At 37.9% G+C, this 21849-nt stretch overlaps 1 protein-coding gene and 1 long non-coding RNA gene across 12 annotated transcripts in view; one reads left to right on the top strand and one right to left on the bottom strand.

Moving 5' to 3' along the window:
- The window catches only part of LOC110262123 (uncharacterized), a 50766-nt gene extending 30472 nt beyond the window's left edge, over positions 1-20294 (top strand). For 2 of the 3 annotated variants that reach the window (XR_014812666.1, XR_002346699.2), the window contains one exon: positions 2123-3148. This is a non-coding gene — a long non-coding RNA (uncharacterized LOC110262123). Of the gene's footprint in view, positions 1-2122; positions 3149-15282 lie in introns of those variants that run through there. The other variant, XR_014812667.1, reaches the window with a different exon arrangement.
- The window catches only part of NPFFR2 (neuropeptide FF receptor 2), a 72878-nt gene that overhangs the window by 7941 nt on the left and 43088 nt on the right, over positions 1-21849 (bottom strand). For 6 of the 9 annotated variants that reach the window (XM_021101422.2, XM_021101420.2, XM_084972447.1 and 3 more), the window contains one exon: positions 2271-2605. The exons of the other annotated variants lie outside the window; for them this stretch is intronic. In XM_021101422.2, coding sequence (XP_020957081.1) covers positions 2271-2598 — 328 coding nt within the window. In that variant the 5' untranslated portion in view covers positions 2599-2605. The remainder of the gene's footprint in view (positions 1-2270; positions 2606-21849) is intronic. 9 annotated transcript variants of the gene reach the window in all.

Here is a 21849-nt window from a genome sequence, read left to right as displayed (position 1 = left end):
CAAAATGCTTTCAGGAAGAAAAGCAAAATACAAGGCATAAGTAAAAAAAAGCAAGGGTCAGACAGCATCAAATTTTCCAGCAGTAACCCCAGGTTTCTTAGCAGTAACAACAATAGAGCCACCTTTTGCAATATTTTGAAGGAGAAAAAAGTCCAGCCTTGAATACTTCACCCAGCTATAATGAAATCTGAAAAGCAGAATAAAGATATTTACAGATCTACAATATCTCAAACATTTTGATCTCCATGCACCCCTTCTTAGGAAGCTAAAAGAGGAATAAACCAAGAAAAAAAGAAATGGCATCCAGAACACAGGGGACCGAGCATAAAGAGAAGTGAAGCACATTGTTGGGATCTCAGTGAAGAGACATCGCAGGGCCATAGCTTGAGAGCAGTGTGTCTGGAGAGGAACAGAGAACACAGAGTCACTGGAGGGGTGTCTCCAGAAAAAAAGGTGATATTTACATCTCTTTGATAGGTTTTTGACATGTTTGAAGGTATTGACAAGAAATTTAATCCTCCTGGAAGAGAATCTGAGGATATATTAATGATGGGTACACTCCAAACAACTAAGTAAATCAAAATCTGGTACCCCTGTTTCTAGGAAAATGGAAAACATTTTCTAAGAGAAAAATTGCTATCATAGCACTCTGTGTGGCTCAGCAAGGGTAAGACACATGTAACGATAGGCATGTGTACTTTATTGATTTAACTAAAAACTATGATATAATCGTACTGAAAGAAGGAGGGAGCAGGTCCGTGAATGTATATTTTTGCTTTTGTATAAATGCAGTTTGTCTCTTTGCGTTTATACTGAATTATAGCCAATCATGCTGTTTTTCCAATTTCACATTCAGACACTCAGTTTCTATGGATTTATGTTCTTTTGTCCTAATGCTGTCAGTTCAGTGGAGTTTGGTGAGGGAAACTACCTCTTGGGGCAGAAGAGGATTATGAGAACTAAATTACATCTTCTGTAGGTTGATAATATATTAAAATGAAAATATGTTATTTAGAAATATGATCATAATTATCAAAAATAAAGGCAAAAAATGCTCAGTGTAGCTGCCTCCTGGGAATGGGAATCAGGTGAGGAAGGGTACTACATCTGAAGAAAAATGTTAAATAGTAAATTAATTATAAATATCTATGGGGAAATATTGAGAACATTTCTTATTAAATAAATTTCTTGAGAGCAATAAACATTTTTATCAATTCTTTCACTGTTTTTATCTAGCATAATATCTTGAAAATGTACATCCTCATAAATATTTTTTTAATAACACACATCACAAAAACACAGAATCTATGCTATTTATGGTGATAGACTAGGCACTCTAAACTCCCCCCTTGGCTCCCCCTCCAGCAAAAGGAAAGAAACAAGTAAATTCCAAAGAGAAACCTCTTATTTTCTAATAAACTGATGGTGAATGCCCTGAAAGGATAAGAACTACGATATGGCTAACATTAATCTAAATATTTTCAATATGCTGCTGTGGTTTAATTTTTCTTATATATATTTGGAATAAGGATATCTTGAGCACTGTTCATTAGTTAATAAAACAAATATTTATTAGGCAGGTACTATGCACCAAAGCGATAATGAAAGCTGTAGATACACTGTTCCTTGCTTCCAGAGTGTACAATGTGGCGCCAAAGAAGAAGTAATTCAGGCCCCAGAAGTACTCCAGGGTGGTACCCTAACCATGACCTATGTTGTGCATGTAAATTACCACTACATGATAAAACTACTGCTTTGTGAGAAATCATTGGTACCACTACTCCATCTTGCATCAGAAACTGTTGGAAATCTCCCTTGCTGACCACACGAGGGTCTAAATATCTACTTATGTCAGTTGAAAACACACTTAGCTGTTCTTGGAACTTGACAGTCCATAATATCCTCAATAACATTTCTATCACATTTTATGTGCCTCAAAGTCTTAAGCAAATTCAATCTTCAGTAAGAAGTGTTAGATTTCATTTGCTGGTGATCTTCAGTGAACACTCTATAAAATTAACAGCTTCCACACTTCATCTCTGTCGCTTGCTTTATTTTTCTCCATAATTCATTCTCTGACTATTTATGTAGCTAATTGTTTGTTGTTTTTATCCTCCATTAGGATGTGGATCCTTTGAGGACTGCTACTTGGAGGAGTTCTTGGAACTCTATAAACGTTTGTAAGTAAATGGATAACCCTGTCATGGCTGCAAGGATTTGGGACAAACGTTTTCTCATCTCATCTTTGAGCTACACACAGATCAACATACCTGCTATGATATTGTCCAGCAGCGTGATAGGCATACAGAATATGCCGACCAGTAAGTCACTGATGGCCAGGTTCAAGATGAAGAGATTAGTGACTGTGTGCATGTGTTTGTTCCTCATGACGATAAAGCAAACCACTGTGTTTCCCACCATGCACAGAAAGAATATCAGAAAGTAGGAAATAATGAAAATTGCTGTCACTTGAGGCTGGTGGAGATAGTAGTTCACATAGGTGATACTGCTATCTGAGTACAGATCTAGCTTTGTGTCGTTGGCACTCCAATTGTGATGCCATTTTTCTGACGAGTTGGAGTCCCATTTCTCACTCATGATGGACCTGAACACAGAAGAGGCAGAAAAGAAAAGGTGTAATTAGAAACCAGGAGATCAGAAGCTTAAAAGAGGTTGCTTTAAAATGCTTTGGAATTTTGTTGGGGCTTCTATAATAATCTGTTAAATTTAAAAAAAAAATGGAGTTATCAATAAGGCATTCAAATTACTAGGATTTTAATCAAGAGCGTTTGAAAATTCCACTGTGTGGCACAAAGAGCCCATTATTATTATATTTTATTTCCTTGATATACTCTATACTATTCACTTCTTTACCATAGAATATTCAAGGGAAATATTCCAAAACTACTCTTCTTCTCCCCTCTGCCTTCAGATATCATAATCTGTCAAACCTACTTGTTCTTTTAATGCTAATATACCTTGAGCTTCCTGATATTTGAACGAGATGAGGTGTCTATATCTTCAAGACTCCCATTGAAATGAGCTCCTTGTATTTTTCTTATTCTGCTTTAACTCAGTAAGTTGAATATTCTTTTTTATTCTCTTCTGTATGTCTACCTAGTCATAAAACTGTGGATTTCTTACAATAGTCTGGGTTACTTGTCTTGATTTAATATAGCATAATTCAACTCACATAGTATGTGTTCAATAAATATTTATTCAAAATCTATAAATCTTAATGAAGACAGTACAACCAATGCCTGTCAGAGGTTCCCCAAGAACACTCCCAGGCTTGTTGATTTACTAGAAGGACTCTCAGAACTCAGCAGATAGTGTATTCACAGCTAATATTTATTATAGCAAGGGGATCCAAAGCAAAATCAGCAAATCAAGAGGGGTGAAATCTGCAGGAAACTGGCCCAAGCTTACAAGAGCCCTCTCTGAATGGAATCACACAGAACACTGACCTCCAAGAACAGGTTTGAAAACTTGTGTGAAATGCACTTACAGGGTAGCTCATTACTCAGTGCTCAAGGTTTGTAGAGAGTGGGAACATGGACAGATTCTTTTTAGCATGTATCAAAATTCCTGACTCCCAGATGGAAAGTAGGTGTGCAGCAGGGACTATGTGGTTGTACAAACAAACTAGACATAGAGAGCCACTCTACCATTTAAGGAAACTTTGTATCACTATAGGGAACTGTTTAGAACTTCAGTTTGCAGACTCTAACCCAGGCCTTTCTAAGGAGAGCAGTTTCTGGCCTGCTTGTTAACACTTTTCTGCCTGCCTTGACAGAGTTACATGTGCGCTTAAATGAAAATGAATTTGACAGTGGACTTATACAACAGAAATCCCGTATTCCCTTTTTTTTTGGAGTAGGTGTGTGGACTTTGAATTGTTGAGGATAACTTCAAATGCCTCTACAGGTACATAATCAGACCCCAGTTTGCAGAAGACTGAACCATGTACTGACCTCATTTCACTTTGCATTTTTCAGTCTTTTACCAAGTACACACTTATATCATATTTGGGGAGCATGTTTATTTTTGTCAGTACTGCATAAGGATTAAGATACGTTTTATTCATTTCTTTTTTTTTTTTTTTTGTCTTTTGTCTTTTTTGTTGTTGTTTTGTTGTTGTTGTTGCTATTTCTTGGGCCGCTCCCGCGGCATATGGAGGTTCCCAGGCTAGGGGTTGAATCGGAGCTGTAGCCACCGGCCTACGCCAAAGCCACAGCAACTCAGGATCGGAGCCGCGTCTGCAACCTACACCACAGCTCACGGCAACTCCAGATCGTTAACCCACTGAGCAAGGGCAGGGACCGAACCCGCAACCTCATGGTTCCTAGTCGGATTCGTTAACCACTGCGCCACGACGGGAAGTCCTTATTCATTTCTGATACTAGACTTTGGATAGTTTTCTTCTTTTATGTACAGGGAAGAGTGAATAAGTTTGTTACTAATATAAGTCAGTTAATCAGACAGATCATTTTTCTCCAACAGTTCCCATTATTTCACCATTTAATTTTTTCTCTTTTCTCAAATTTTTAAAATTCACTTTTGCCTTTCCTCAACTTTTTAAAATTCCCCTTGCTTTTCTATATTTCATATTCCTAAGACCAAATAAAAACAAGAAGTGAAAAGCAAAGTGAGTATGTGATCAGTTGAGCATTTGGAGAAGAGAAAAAAAAAATGGAATTTGAGTAGAGCCAGATATAGGCTGCTATACAAAGTCAAGTCGAGACTATTTTTGGGGTCCAGAGACAGACACTGAGAATATCTACCAGCTTGATAAAAGTCACTTCAGTCAAAGTCTCCAGAAAGAAAGCATTCACACAAATATTTAAAGATATTTTTACCTAAGGCAAGAATGCACTCTAAATACAAATGAGAAAGGCATGAGAAAAATGTAAGTTGTTAAGAGTTATAATAAAAAACATCTGTCCATGGATTCAGTTAGAGCTGGCAATCATACGGGTAGGATATATCATAAAGCATAAGGCACTATATATATATAGAGAGAGAGAGTCTTTTTAGGACCACACCCACGGCATTTGGAAGTTCCCATGCTAGGGGTCGAATCAGAACTGCAGCTGCCAGCCTTTGCCACGGCCGCAGCAACACCAACACCAGATCCAAGCCACATATGTGACCCACACCACAGCTCACAGCAATACCGGATCCTTAACCCACTGAGCGAGGCCAGGGATGGAACCCACATCCTCATGAATACTAGTCGGGTTCGTTACTGCTGAGCCACCACGGGAACTTCCATAGTGCTTTATATTTGCACATTCTTTTTTCTTATACCTAAGCTTGAAACAACCACGTGTTTCCAAAGCAGATATGCATCCATGGTGTATCTGTTGAGATAAGAGTGTGAAGACTGAGATAGAAACTTCTGGTGTATTATAACTCAAGTCAGTCATTTGAAAGAGAAGTGTTTCTTTTCCTCTTCTTCCAATAGAGTTTTGATAAACTAAAATCATTTTTTGTTTTGGAGGCCAACATGGATTTCACTATTCCTATTGTTGACTTCTTAACTGTATTTGGCACAACAACAGGCAAAAGGCAATACAGAGAGTCAAAGAATCTGTCATATTTGTGTTATTTCCTTCTCACATGCAATTGTAAAGTTTTTGTACATGAGGTCAGAACTTTGGCCATTAGATCAGCCTAGTAATATGACTTTGGGGATAACATCAAAACCCACAGTATTACTATATTGCTATATACTATACTACACTATACTATACTATACTATGCTATGCTATACTATAGTATACTATACTATACTATACTATATACTATAGTAATACTGAGGCAGAGAAAGCCAAGCCCTGCTGGATCCTAAGGAGACCCTCCTATCTCAGAGTAAGACATCAACGATAATAGCTCTCTGGTGTTCATGCATTTGGCATCTTAATGCACACTTAAAATTTCCATACAGTTGATTAAAAAGCTTTAAATGAAATCTGCCCCTGGTTGAATACCTTTAGACCAAAATTATTTAAAGTGTACTCTGTGAATCATATTCATTCTTAGTTGAAATAATACAAAGAATAAGAAAATCGAGTATACCAGTTAGGAAGGCAAATTTACTCTCTGCCCATATCAGTGATTCAATAGTTTTGGAATATTTCATCAAAAATATGTGATGTCCTTTTAATAACAGAAAGCCCTCACTTTACAAGTTGGCAGTTTACATGTTAAGTAAATAAATTGTAAATATAAGCCATTTTACCACTAATTAGTTTTACATTCTTTATTTCTACATGGGAAAATACGTGATAAATAAAATATTTAGTTGTGAGCTTTCTTTACCTTTATGCTTTATTCATAGGTCACAAAGAACATGCTTTATTCCTCCCCCTCATTCAGTAGCTCAAATCTTGGTGGTTATCGAAGTATTATAAGTATTACTCTTTGTTTAAAATGCTAAAGAATGTAGAAAGACAAATAATAATATCTTCAGAATTTTGGCAGAGAAATATTAACCGAGGTCAGAGAGTGAATCGATTGAGGGTGTTAAAGCAACTGGCCAGTAATCCATTTTCTCCCCAAACATCGGAAGAATACTCCCAGAGGAAGAAAAGAAGGCCGATGATTGAGACTAATGGCCTTGTGGACATAATAGTTGGACCTCGAGGAAGAGTAATGGTATTTTCTAAGATGATGGACCTTATCAACTTAAAGTTGTTAATAGGTTATTCCTGTATAAGTCACAGAATCCATGGATTTATGAGGTATGATTCTCTAGAAAATGTCATGTAAGCTGAGATTTCACGGACTAAATACTCACTCTGCTGTGAGAAGTAGGTAATGCCACAAAACCTAACTTGGAGATCTCAGCTATTACTCTGGGCCAGAAAGTAAGCATCTAATGCGGAAAGAGTAGTCCTAAGGAGCCACCTTCGAAGTCCCTGGCTTTCTTTGATTAAGCCCCTTAATTATCTCTATCCTTGAAATTATTAGTAAGATGTCAAAATGAGTAAGATCTCGGATTTCAAAAACAGTAATTCGCGTTTTAACTTTAAAATACAATATGCACAGAGTTGAATAACCTTTTATATCCTTATGTTTAGAAATGCACGGTCTAATATTTCAGACTATCCTTTACCGATATTTTTACTTTATATTTTTCTATATGTTCTGGGAGAATGGTAATATTATTTTCAAGGAGGTAGCATCTTCTGTTGAGGTGAGAATTGTTTCACTTAGAAAAATACTTAAAGGAGGAGTTCCCGTCGTGGCGCAGTGGTTAATAAATCCGACTAGGAACCATGAGGTTGCGGTTCGGTCCCTGCCCTTGCTCAGTGGGTTAACGATCCGGCGTTGCTGTGAGCTGTGGTGTAGGTTGCAGACGCGGCTTGGATCCCGCGTTGCTGTGGCCCTGGTGTAGGCCAGTGCCTACAGCTCCGGTTAGACCCCTAGCCTGGGAACCTCCATATGCCGTGGGAGCGGCCCAAGAAATAGCAAAAAGACAAAAAAAAAAAAAAAAAAAGAAAAGAAAAGAAAAAAGAAAAATACTTAAAGGATTTCTCTTCCTATGAGGAAGCAACCACCCTGGTATAACCTTACCCTCTAGGGCACAGTGACATTGAGTAGAATAACCAAAGATATGGTTAAGTACTTTATTATCCTTAAATTCTTTCTTGCCTTAAATACTTTATTACCTTTGAGTATTTTAATAACATCTCTATGCTGGGGACTATGCTAATTGCTTAATGGATGTCAACCCATTTAATCTTCCCAGTATGAGGTGGCTTCTGACTAAATTGCAATTAAATATATAAAGAAAATAAGATAGGAAACTGTTAAGTAACCTGACCCAGCCTCCACAGCTAACAGCTGGAAAAATTGGGAAATATACAGGGAGGGTCTCCCAAGAGTAGAAGGTTAGTAACATAAATGGGGCGGATCTGGGCAGAAGAGTGGGGAGCAGCTTGAGAGTTGGAAACTGACCACAAAATGGATATGGCCAAGGAACTTCTAGAATCTATTATGTCTAATATTTAATTCTAAACTAACGTTTGTACTACTCCCTGCTTACAACCCCAAATTATCCGCAAGTCTAACAAACAGAACTGTTTTTTGTGGGAGATATTTTCAGTTACCAAGGGAAATGTTCTGATGTTTGGGTTAGTGTAGGGCTGAGAGTAAAGGGCAGCCATAAAGGGAAAAGATGGGAACAGGAATGCATCATATACATCCAGAGAATTCCTGAAGATACTGTGGTGGGGGAGACAGGTGGGTGCTGGATTCTGCACAGCACATGGGATGGAGACAATTTTATTGGACTATAACAGCTACATTGAATAAGCGTGGCTCAGGGGATGCACTCTAAAAGCAACTATGTTTGTATCCCATTAACCCCTTAATTTTACTATTTGAGGCTAATTTCTAGATTGCCCATGGGCAAAATTTGGAAGAAGTCTTACTATTTTCTAATCATTTTCTGATGATAAAAGAAGCACATTTATTAACACAGCCAGACTAACCAAAAATTATAAATAAATAATGACAATAAACAAAATTTTAAATTTCCACCAAGCATGCCTCCTTGTCTTCTTTTCTCTTTGCGGATTTTCTCTACCACATCTCCGCTTCCATCTTGCCAATCTCAGTTCTCATCCTTGCCAGAACTGTCCGGGACAAGGTTAGGGAGAGGGAAAGGGGCAGGAAAAATCCTGCTTTTCTTTCTAGGGTTGTCATGAGGTGTTCCTTGGACTGAACAAGAGTTTTAAAGCTGACCCTAACTTTTGTTATTTTAAAAAAATAGTTAACTTCTTATTTAAACATAGATTTCTTTCAATATTAATTAAGTTAAACTTTAGTTACAGATTTTTGGAATTTTTTAAGTGAATTGCTTATTTTTTTTTAGTCTTTTTTCACATTTAAGTGTCCACTTTTTTGGTTCATAAAAACTTTCTTAGGAATTTTAAACTTTGTTATATATTTTCACATGTTATGTCCAGCTAGCAATTTGCCATTTAATTTTTACAGCATTTTAAGGTTAAAAATAAGAATATGTGTGTTATGAGTAAGATATATTAGTTTTTTGTATTTTCTCTAAAATATTTTTTCTGGAAGCATGTAAGTACTCATATATATTTTACACTATTTAAAGTAGTTTTATTTTTATAATTTTAATTGTATATATCTTCTATATTACTCATTTAAAAATATAATTAAAATGAAAATGGTGAAGTTCCTTGGTGGCCTAGTGGTTAAGGATTCAGCATTGTCACTGCTATGGAGCAGGTTCAAACCCTGGCCTGGGTGTGGCAAAAAAAAATAATAATAAAATGGTGTTATTTCACATCTGAGTTTTAACTAAATTTCCTTCATATTATGACTTAGCATAACTCAACTGCATGTGCTACATTGTATCCCGCAGAAATCTGGCTGCTTTTTGTTTACTTTCTGAACACCTAAATATATATATATTTTATTGAAAATTAAGTGAAAGTTTTTCAGATATGTCAATTATACATCCTTTAAAAATATTAAACATAAATCATACCACATATATTGTTGGCACTTCATAAACTTCTAAAGTCTAACATAAAATTTACCATTATACTACAGTTGCTTAAAATTCTATGTTATATATATATGTTCCTATAATCAGATTTACCAGTTTGTTTAGTATTTAACAATACCCTATGACTGTATTTATTGCATATAAAGCCTTCTTTAACATTAATATCCCTTTGATAGTAGTAGCACACTTCTGGTTTTGTGCTTGCAATCATTTTGAAGAAAGAACTGATTTCCAAGAGTTAATGATACCCATGTCTCCTGGAAATACCAAATAAAGATAAGCACAAGGAAAGCAGGAAGGGGAGAAACTGACTTGGGGTCATATCTTAACTTGGAAGGTAAATTGGTCCTAGGCACCCCTAGTCCACTTTATTCTGCTCCCAGCTATATATGCTTTGGGGTTTATGAGCTTTCAATCTTGGATGATTTGAGCAAAAAATGTGAACACAGGAGTATTTAAATTAGGTTGTTTACTGCTTTCAGAAATGCATTAAAAACATTTCACATTTTCACCAGAGATTTCACCATTTTTCATGTTGGAAGTATTTGTGGAAAAAAGAGCTATACTCTGGCTGTCCTGAAAGCTTCAATAAACTAAAGTCCTCCTATTTATTATGAAACAAGGTCCAGTGCCTGAAAAAAGATGGGGAAAAATAAAAAAGCAAAAAGTAGTCTTATCATCGAGCGGACCTTGGGACAGATAGGAAGCACTAACAGGTTTTGTTCTTACAGGAGCTTCTCCACTTTCTGTGTGAGAATTTCTTACCAGCTACCAAAATGGAGAGAATTAAATATCACTGAAGGCTCAGGTGGATGGAACAGAGATCCAGCTGGGCAGAAACAAGACTTTGCTATTTACCCCGTTAGTTTTTAACATTCTAGGACCTCTACATTCCTAGGGAGACACAACTAAATTGCTCATTAAATATTCTACCAATAATGCTAATCCTCAAAAACAGCATCACCTGTTGAGATTACTGCTATTTTTCTTAGAAGACATAATCAGATCAAAATTTGCTATTTAGGGTAACTTGTGATTGAGTCTACATTAATTTCTTTGTAAAAAAAATTTTTTTTGGCTACACCTATGACATGCAGAAGTTCCTGGGCCAGGAATTGGTTGTGACTCAGCAGCTATCTGAGCCACACCAGTGACAACACCAGATCCTTAACCCACTGCACCACCAGGGAACTCCCTTAATTTCTCATGTTAGGAGTTCCCATCATGGCTCAGTGGTTAGCGAATCCGACTAGGAACCATGAGGTTGCGGGTTCGATCCCTGGCCTCGCTCAGTGGGTTAAGGACCCCATGTTGCCGTGAGCTGTGGTGTAGGTTGCAGATGTGGCTTGGATCCTGCATTGCTGTGGCTCTGGTGTAGGCCACTGGCTACAGCTCCGATGCTACCCCTAGCCTGGAACCTTCATATGCCATGGGAGCAGCCCTAGAAAAGACAAAACAAACAATTTCTCATATTAAATGAGATGTATTTCTTGGATGGCTTCTTATAAGATTTATTTGGAAGGCATATATTTTTTTTTCTGATGAAGACAAACACAGGTTATTAATGGGTTATGTTTTCTATTAGTACAGTTTTGAAATGACATAGCACTATAACTGACTTAGTGACTTTTTGCGTTTCCTTAGAGACAAGGCTTCATAGGATTTCTCATTGACTATAAACAATTCTTAGATTTGAAATTAGTAATTGTGGGGCCCAAAGAAATGGTATCTTTAATCTTGAAGAATAGTCAAGGATAAGGTGCCCTAAACAGGTTTTTAAGCTACATTATAGAATCAGCTCTCAAAACAAGGCAGCTCTCAACAAATCCTTTGTGTTTGCATCTTCTAAGTTGGTCTCAGTCAATAATCACTCCTCATTCATTCATCCTGTATAGTAAGTTGTAATTATAGAAATGTAGTCTATTAATTTCCTAAAATAGTGTGCTTTAGGGGTTTTAACATTCTTTTTTTTTTTTTTTTTCTTTTTATGGCCACATCTGTGGCATATGGAAGTTCCCAGGCTAGGGTTGAATCAGAGCTGTGGCTGCCGGCCCACACCACAGCCACAGCAACACTAGATCTGAGCCGCATCTGCCACCTATGCTACAGCTTGTGGCCACACCAGATCCTTAACCTGCTGAGAGAGGCCAGGGGTTGAACCTGCATCTTCACAGAGACCATGTCGAGTTCTTAGCCCACTAAACCACAAGAGGAACTCCAAGGGTTTTCTCACTCTTTAGCATGCTTCAAAGTCATCTCACTCCTACCAAGAGAAGTCCAAAATTATTAATCTGATCTTCAAATTCCTTCACAAACAGAACCCAATGAATTGCATCAGCCTCATCTTCAATTGCCAGTGCTTAGATTATTCCACTAAAGGACTCAAATGGCTAAGGAGAATGAAACCATAAATTCTGGGGGTGGGGTAGATGAAATAACTAAAATTGACTCAAACATCTGAATTTTCAAAAAGAAAAATCATATTTTCAATTACTCATTTAAAGATGTGGTATTTCAGGAAACTATGTTGCATATCTTGCAGCTTTGTGGAATTCTTGGTTAACAACTTTACTCATGAATACCCCAGTTGGAGAATGTATGTGCAGTTCTCCTCAAAGCTGAGGGTTTTTTTGCAAATTCTTCTTTGAAGGCATCTTATGATTTTCTACCTCTTTGTTTTAATTTATGTGTTTACCCCTTCCTTCATCTTTCCCTTCTGCTCTTTTTTAAACTCGCAACAAAAATTTTATCTTAACTAGGAAATTTTCATTCACTAACTTAGTTTGAAATATATATTGTGCCCTGAAATCCCTAAATGACTTTAATTCTATGTCAAATATCATGTATTTTTTTTTGCTATTTCTTGGGCCGCTCCAGCGGCATATGGAAGTTCCCAGGCTAGGTGTAGCCACCAGCCCACGCCAGAGCCACAGCAACGCGGGATCCAAGCCGCGTCTGCAACCTACACCACAGCTCACGGCAACGCCGGATCCTTAACCCACTGAGCAAAGGCAGGGACCGAACCCGCAACCTCATGGTTCCCAGTCGGATTCGTTAACCACTGCGCCACGATGGGAACTCCTGACCATCTTCTGATATCTCTCTTCTATAGTGATATATAACACGTTTAAACACTTTCTTTACATATCTTATTATGTACCTATGTCCAATTCCTCTAAATGTTACTGCCTTGAGGGAAAAACATATTGTAAACACCTGTCTCCTCTGAGGACCTAACTCTATTCTCCTCTGGTTCTTTTTACAGATTTGGTATTCAATATAAATATGTGTATTTTGACTTTATCTTTGGAAGCTTAGGTTGCATGGATTAAGTATATAAGTATCAAGAAGTAATGTGCAGAATACAGTGAATTACATGGTATGTGAATTATCTCGATAAATTTGTTAAAATGAATTAATGTGCAGAACAAAGACAGATTTTAGAGTCTAAGTATTTGTTTTATTTTCCTTGATGGAACTTTATTATTTAATGTGTAGATAAGTGGAAAAAAGCACAGATATTTCTTTTCCCCCTAAAGAAAACTAGCTCTTGAAATCTATTTTCAAGTAATTATATTTTAGCAACTGGATACTGTCATTGTTAAGAAAATAGAATCATTTATCATAATATGAAGCTATGAAAAGGGAAAATGCATAGAAAGGTACTTCTCAGACCTCTGAGTTCTGTCTAGATAATTTAAAATGATAACAGCCCTAAAGTAAACCATCTTCTCACCAACAGTTTTCTCAAAACACTTAGGAAAATTCTCAAATCTACATCACTTTCAATTCTCTGCTCTTTGATGTGTTCAATTATAGAATAACTAGCTTTGTGCTCGGATGTCATATTTTATTATACTTGTCAAAAAATTCAAGAAATTATATAAATAGGAAACCTCCTTTCCAAAAATCAATCTACTAATAATGATATGCAAAGGGTAAAAAAACAAGCAAATCCCCCTATCCTGAGTTCAAATATGATTCAAACAAATTGAGCAAAATGATACTACTATTATTATTGCTATTGTAACATTATTATTATCAATGTTATTGTTCTCATTATTATGATAGAGACAGGAATTTTCTAACAGCTAGAACTTTATTGTCATATTAGCTGCTCTACATTTACTATTTTTTTTTTTTGGTCTTTTTAGGGCCACACCTGCAGCATATGGAGGTTCCTAGGCTAGGGGTCTCATCAGAGCTGTAGCCTCCAGCCTATGCCACAGCCACAGCAATGCAGGATCCGAGCCGCATCTGCAACCTACATCACAGCTCACAGCAATGCCGCATCCTTAACCCACTGAGCGAGGCCAGGGATCAAACCTGAAACCTCATGGTTCCTGGTCGGATTCGTTAACCACTGCGCCACGACAGGAACTCCTACATTTACTATTTTGTTTAATCATCACAGCAACTCTGAAATCCATGTATTATTATTCCCTATTCTATAAGTAAGGACTGAAAGTTAAAAAGATTAAGTGACTTATTCTTCATTACACATTATTCTTAAATTCCCCCACCTGCACCTACCACAGTAAGAAGTTTTCCTCAGGAAATTTATTTTCTTTAGCCTCAACTGATGGGAACTGCTGTTACCCTCCCCATTCTTTTCCTTCAGTTTTCTCTTATAGGAATCCTAGCCACCTGCTTCCAGAAAGGAAACAAATCCCCTTTTATCTTTAGCCTAGGAAAAATTCTCGAATTCTTACTTATTCAGAAAGTTAATTTATTCCTTTGAACCTTCTTCTAGGTGCTTTAGAGGCATTGTCACTTGTCACAAGTGAATAGAGTTTATCTAAGGAAGACAATTATTTACTAGTGTTAAATCCTAGCAACCTAAATAACCAGCAAAATTTCAAATTTTGGCTTACCTTTTTTAGATTGTATTTTTAGCCTAGTCTATCTGCTCCTGTTACAATCTCTGTAAGTAGAAAGCAGTAGAAAAGCAATTAACTATCTTTCCAGGAGAAACACCAAGAGCCATAGACATTTTTTTTTTAATGTAATGTTTTAATTTTTTCTTTCAGTTTATTAGCAACAGTTGCAGACAGCGAGGCTTTTAGTAAAGCAATTCGCAAAATCTCTAGTGGGTCTTAAGTACATTTCCAGCTGGCTGCTGTGTGGACCACAGTTCAGATCTTTCAGTGCTCAGAGGTTAGTGTTAAAAATTGAACCAGAAGCTGTTATGCCCCTTGAGGGCACAACCTACACATAAAAATACCCATATACATCACTGAAATATTAGCATGAAATAGCCTTTCAACTGTAGTAGGTATTTCTGATGGAGTCTAATGCTCTGTATTAATGCTAAATAGGGGTTTGGTTTTTTTTTTAGTTCTGTTTTCTTTTTTCTCCCAATATTTCTAAGACTGCTTATAAGGAAATTACAGACTTGTAAAAATATTCACTCTTTTTCTTGTCATTAAATATGCATATCAGAGTTCATCAACAGTTTAGTCATTTAAAATATGTATTTTTAAATTGACAGAACACTGTAAATCAACTATAATGGAAAAATAAAAATCATTTAAAAAATAAAAAAATGCATATATATATTTGTGTTCCCACAAGATACATAACTTTCTTAAGCCCTGTGTTTTCTTACACTGTTTATATTCAACTCAGTCTCTAACAGTAATCATTTTGCCATTTATTCTGCATTAGCAATGAGCTGTAATACTCTTCCAAAATATATTTGAAAGAGGATACACTTTTTTTTTTTTTTTTTTTAGGGCCATATCCAAGGCTTATGGAAGAAGGGATGGAATCAGAACTGCAGCTGCTGGCCTACACCACAGCCACAGCAACACAGGATCTGAGCCATGTCTGCAACCTACATCATAGCTCACAGCAACACCGAATCCTTAACTCACTGAGAGAGGCCAGGGTTCGAGCCTGCGCCCTCATGTATCCTAGTCAGGTTCGTTACCACTGAGCCACAAGAGGAACTCCTAGGAGGATATACTTTCAAAGAATTGCATGCCATATGAGTAATGGGATTGTATTTTGAATACTAAACAGAGCTAATTAATGTAATCCATCAATTTCAATGTTTTTTTTTTCTGTACAGTTTAAAATGTTCAAGTAGGTAGAAATTATTTTTTTCTTACAATCAGGAAAAAAATCAGAAAAAAAAATCATGTAGTTATATGCAGATTACTTCTCTGTAACTGAATTTGCAGAATGCCCTTACCTAATTCAGATCTATGTTTTAATGGTCATTCATCAACTGACATGCTAAGAGGCCTCAGAACATCACAGGTGGCAAGAATAATTTTAAATAATGTGGCCTGTCTTCAGTTAAACTGACTGAAGGAGTTGTTAATGACGTCCATGTTCTGGATCATCAGAACTATTTACTTAGAAGACTTTGAAAACTTTTAAAAGCAGAAACCTTTTTGATATTGCAAATCAAAAGGGGTCTAAATCTTTGTACCCTGGCTAAGCTAGTTCATAGACTATTTTTAAAAATACTTTAAACCTTCAACAGAGAGCAATGATTGATCACCAAGCATGAAACAGGTGATACTAAGGAAAAGCTATCTGCTTTAGCTTACTATGTACTTGGTGCTTAATAATTCTCTATGCATTATTTCATAAAAAGAATGCTCACAAGGACCTGTGGTGCACACTGATGAGCAGCGGTCATTATTGAGCATTTTCGTAGTGTATATCGTGCAAGTCAGACACAGCTCCTGCTCTCTTCCAGCTTATAAGATGAAGAAATCCACCTTTCTACCCCATTCTTTCCTCTCTGAGTTTTTTTTTTTTTTTTTTTTTTTTTTTTTTTTTTTTTTTTTTTTTTTTAGGACCAGACCTGCAGCATATGGACATTCCCAGGCTAAGAGTCAAATCAGAGCTACAGCTGCCAGCCCACGCCACAGCCACAGCAACTCGGGATCTGAGCCGAGTCTGCGGCCTTCCCTGAAGCTCACCACAATGCCAGATCCTTAACCCACTGAGCGAGTCCTGGGATTGAACCCATGTCCTCATGGATAATAGCTGGATTCATTTCCACTGTGCCACAAATGGAAACTCCCTCCTCTCTTAGATTTTGGTTTGCTGTGGCAATATGCATATATGTCTAAACCAGTAGTCTCAGGAATTACCCAAATATTATTTGATTTTTTTTACCCATTCATTTCATTTCAAAATTCTAGTTTTCTCTACTAAGAAATCATGTGCCACTGAGCTGGGACGGGTAGTCACTTCAGGAGGGTTCAGAGGCTTTTGTTTTTAATCAGATAGCAATTAACTCTACATCTAAATGGTTTCACAGATCCAAGTCATTGAACCTGGCATAATTCAGTTGCTCTTCTTAATCAGTAATTAGTCAAAAGAAAAAGAAAAACAACAACAACAACAAAAAAACGTAATAGTAGAACACTCTTTGCCCAGGAAATTATGCAGAAACCAATCTAAAATTAAAACTGTGATAATCACACATGACATTTATATCATTGAAAAAAAAAATAGATTAGGGCATGTAAGGGAAAGGGAGGAGAGTGGGGAAAAGAAAAATGCTGGGTAAGAAACCCCAAACAACCTCACGGCTAAATCTTGAAATGAAAAATGTAAAAAAGCCAAAATCCAAGTTATAGATCATTTTGTCTTTGTTTCCTCCTTTTTTTTTTTTTTTTTTTTTTTGGTCTTTTTGCCTTTTCTTGGGCTGCAGCCACGGCATATGGAAGTTCCAGGCTAGGGGTCGAATTGGAGCCGTAGCCACCGGCCTATGCCAGAGTCACAGCAACTTGGGGTCCGAGCCGTGTCTGTGACCTACACCACAGCTTAGGGCAACACCAGATCCTTAACCCACTGAGCAAGGCCAGGGATCAAACCCACAACCTCATGGTTCCTAGTCGGATTTGTTAACCACTGTGCCACGGCGGGAACTCCTGTTTCCTCCTCTTTCATAGCTGAAGATTATTTAGTTTCCCAGAAGTTTGAGACAGCAATTACAAAAGAAATAAAGCTGGGAACAAACAGTAAGAATAACTATGTTTAGCGGAACTCCATCATATGTCGGTTGTAATAATTGGGAAAAAAACTGATAGGCAAGCAGAATGTGGAAGAGTGTTAACATCGTCAGTGTTTCCTTTTTGTTCTGTAGATTTTGATTTTTCTCTGAGAAGATTTACCACTATCACATGAAATGTCTTTTTAATGACTTGGTTTTCTTAGCACAGCGCACAATGTTCTCAATTAATAGTTCTGGTATAAAGAAATGAATGATTGTCTTTTTGGTTTCCACCTAAAGCAGAGCAGTGAGACAAAACCTTGGGGGCAGGTAGTTTATTTGGGAGGCAATCCCAGGAAGTAAGAGAGGCCCAAGGACTAGTGTGGGCTCACTGCTGCACGGAGTCAGGATCCAGAAGGTTCTGAGGCTGGTGCCCCCCAACTTGTGAGTGAAGCCAGGTCCAGAGGTTAGTGCTAGACTAATACTGTCAGGCAGAGCAGGTCCTGGACCCTGATGGCAGGGCCCAGGAATCCCAGAGCTGGTGTCAGACCCCTAGGAGAGCTGGGGGAGGGATTGATTCCTGACATAGTTGGGTTTGGAGTCCCAAGTGTCCCAAAGCTTGTGTTGACCTGCTAGCGGGCAGGCCTGGGTCCCAGCTAGTCCCAAGGTAGGATCTGGCCTCTTGTGGGTGGGTTGGGTCCCAGGGCTACAGGACTGTGGTTTTCCCCCTTGTGGCTGAGGCTGTGCTAGAGGCTCTTGCAGGCTTCCTGGGGGGCAGGACCGGCGCCAGCCCACTGGTGGGCGGAGTTGGGTCTTGGCTCTTTGGTGGGCAGGGCCTTGTTTAGAGGCTCTTCTAGAAGCTGCTGGGGGTTCAGGAAGTCTTTAGGCAGTCTGTCTGCTGATGGTGGAGCTTCATCTCCACCTAGGCAATCGTTTGGCTGGAAGACCCCAGCTCTGAGGCTCCCAGGTTGTCAGGTGAGGCCAGGTGCTGGCTCTAATGAGCTAGAGGGTGGATCCCATCCACCAGCACGGACTTCCAGCTTCCACAGAGTGGGAAGTAGATGGAGTCTGCAAACGTGGCTGCTGCTAGGCTCCTGTCTGGGTCCCCACGGTGAGCCACAGTCACCGCCAGCCTCCCTGGGAGACTTCCCAAGTCCAGCAGGTATGTCCAGGCTATCAAATTACTGCTTTTGCCTTGGGTCTCGTGCTTGTGCGGTTTTGCTTGTGTCCTTTAAGAGTGAGCTTCTGTTTTCCTCAGTCCTGTGGGGCTCCTGAAATTAAGCCGTGCTAGGTCTTCCCGGTATAGAACCCTGAGGCTGGAGAGCCAGAACCAGAACTCTTCCTTCTGTGGGAGAACCTCTGCAAGGTATTTTCATTTGTGGTCGTCCACCTGGGGATATGGGACTTCATTATATCATTGTCTGCCCCTCCTGCCCAGCTTTGGTGGTTCCCTGTGTGTTTAGTTGTAAATGTTTTCTGGTAGGTTTTGGTCTCTTACATAGATGGTTGTTCTGCATGGTTGTGATTTCAGTGTGCTCCTGAGAGGAGATGAGTTTAAAGTCTTTCTACCCCTCCATCTTCCAGTCTTATCTATATCAGTGTGGTTTTAATTTCCATTTCCCTAATGAGAATAGTGAGCATATTTCCGTTTGTTTATTTGTTATGTATATATCTTCAGTGTTTGCTTAAATCTTTTGCTAAGCTTTCACTGGGTTGTTTTCTTAATATTGAATTTTGAGAGATTTTTATGTATTCTGAATGCAAGTTGTTTATCAGGTATTTCGTTGGCAAATATGTTCTCCCAATCTGTCCTTCACCAAATTTCTCTAACAAAATACCCTCAGTGTTCACCAAACTGTTGGCTTCTGAATGTTTTCAAAGGTAGGTAGTGGGAAGTCAACGAAGAATTAGTAAATCCATTATTAGCCTTCTCCTTTATATGACTAGTTAGGTGGTATATCAGTAAGGGTTCAGGCAGGCTTTCGAAGAGTTGAATTTCTTAGTTTTCATGAATTCTAATTTATGCCTTTTATCTTTTCCTAACCAAGATCACATTTCCTCCTATTTTCTTCTAGATTTTTTTTATTGAAGTTTTACATTTAGGTGTCTGATCCATTTGGAGTTCATTTTTGTACCAATACTGCATTGCCTTTATACCTGTAGCTACATAGAAAGCTTAAGTAACAAGTGATTCCTTCCACTTTATTCTTCTAAGTTGTTTTAGCTATTGAAGGCCCACTTGTCTACGTTCACAACACAAAAAAACAACCTTGTGTGGATTTAGATAGAAATGAAATAAATGTATTTGAGGATAGACAGATATATCAGTGGAACAGAACAGAGAATCCAAAAGTAGACCCACACAAATATGCCCACCTATTTTTTCGAGAAATGTACCAAAGCAGTTCAGTAGAATTATGCAAAAAAAATCACTCTTGATGTTTTTCACACCATGTGATTTCACTTACATAAGGTGTAGAGATCACAAAATTCTAGAAATGGAGACTTGGTTTGTGGTTGCCAGGGCTCAAGGAGGTTGGAGAATGGGAGGTGCTTTTGCTATAGGGGGTTGCATGAGGGATTCTTGGGATGGAACCATTCTGTACCATGACTGTTAAGGTGGTCAAACAAATCTGCAGGTGTTATAAAGCTGCGTAGAACTGAAGACATAAATTCAGACAAGAGTATAGAACGCTGGTAAAATCTGAGTAAGATCCATGAATTATATCAATGTCAAATTCCTGGCTGTAGTATTATAGTTACTTAAAATGTACCCATTTTAGGAAACTCGGTCATGGTGTATGGGGTCTCTGTATTACTTCTTACAACTGTGTGTGAATCTACAGTTATTTCAAAACAAAATGTTTCAAAAAAGGAGGATGGAAGAGAAGTAATTTGGTCTTACCTATTTTTGTCTCTTTAGCTCATAGTGGGAAAAAAAATATTATGATACTGTAAGCTTCCAAATACTACTATTTGGATGATAGCCTTTTAAAGTTTTTCATTATGCATGCAAATCATGACTCTAAATTAAAACGTATAGTTTGCTAACATCAACTGCTATTACAAAGTAGCAACTGTAATTAAGAAATAACATGATTTTTTAAAATTATGTTTTAGCGATGGATGAGAGCCTGTCACTGAATAACTGCAAAAAACTAAAACATAATTTTGGCTTGATAAACTATGACGTTTTCTGGAACAGACTTTAAGAAATTACACATCCATTTAAGGATCAGATACCATTATTTTCCTAATTTACATGCACTTTTTATTTTTAATATAATGCTTCTATCAAAAGAGGAAACATTCACTATCATAGCACGCCAGCACACATACAAACAATATAAATGACCTTTAAAATCTCTAGCTGGAGATGGAAAACCAAACCTAATTTACACTCTATCAGAGTGAAATATCCTCTGAGGCAAATCTATTTTTTATAAGGAAACATCAGTTAATACTGGCTCCCTAAGAGCTAAAATGTGTGAAAGAACTGCCTTCACAAAACAGGCAAATGGAAGGAGGTGAAAATTAAAGCTTCATGTAAGGTTTACCTTAGAAACCAGGACACATCTGTGCTCAGAGACTTGATGGTTCCAGATGAAGCCCTTATCTGAGCCGTGAGCTCCTTCAGCTCAGGTGTTTAAGTGGGTGCCTGTCAGACTCTGCAGTGCTTTCAGCTTTAGCGTTAAAGACTGACAAAATGGATGCTATTTAGGGATGCTAATTAATTTTCTACCACCTTTTAAAAGAACATTTACCCCAGAACTAACATCATGGATGGAATATCAATGTGGTATCCCCCTCAGCGGAGGGCATCTGGAAAGAGAGAAGCAGGGGACCTCAGTTTTTTGAGTGTGGTGAGCAGGGGGCTGGTTGAATGCTCCTTCTCTTTATATGCAATTCTGCCCTTTTATTAAATGTAGTAATTACTTTTCCATTTGCCTGGCTCTCTATGGCCTCTGGAAGAGAGAGAGTAGGAGCCCTCAAAGTATTCCTGTAATGTGTTGTATAGGAACAGATTGTTTTTTTTAATAGTAGTTTATGCCTGCAAACAGAAAAATGTAATTTATCGTGTCAGATACATGGGTTCCACTGGTGAAAACCTGGAAGAAAGGAAGTGAGGAAAGGATTATTTTTAAATAGACTGAATGTGAGGATAAATGTAGAGGTAGATAATGGAAATCTTGAGACATACACAAAAGTTATTATTTAAAAGAAAATTGGTGACTTTTTAGGGCCGCACCTGCACTATATGGAAGTTCCTAAACTAGGGGTCAAATCAGAGCTGTAGCTATGGGCTTATGCCGCAGCCGCAGCAACATGGGATCTGAGCTGA

This window comes from Sus scrofa, chromosome 8 (assembly GCF_054392235.1).
Source record: "Sus scrofa isolate SSC_HxYL_T2T_F1_AM1 chromosome 8, Sscrofa_HxYL_maternal_Yorkshire_Landrace_v2.0, whole genome shotgun sequence".
NCBI lineage: Eukaryota > Metazoa > Chordata > Mammalia > Artiodactyla > Suidae > Sus > Sus scrofa.
Note: the sequence above shows the minus strand (reverse complement) of the source record. Positions and strands in the feature narration are given on the sequence as shown.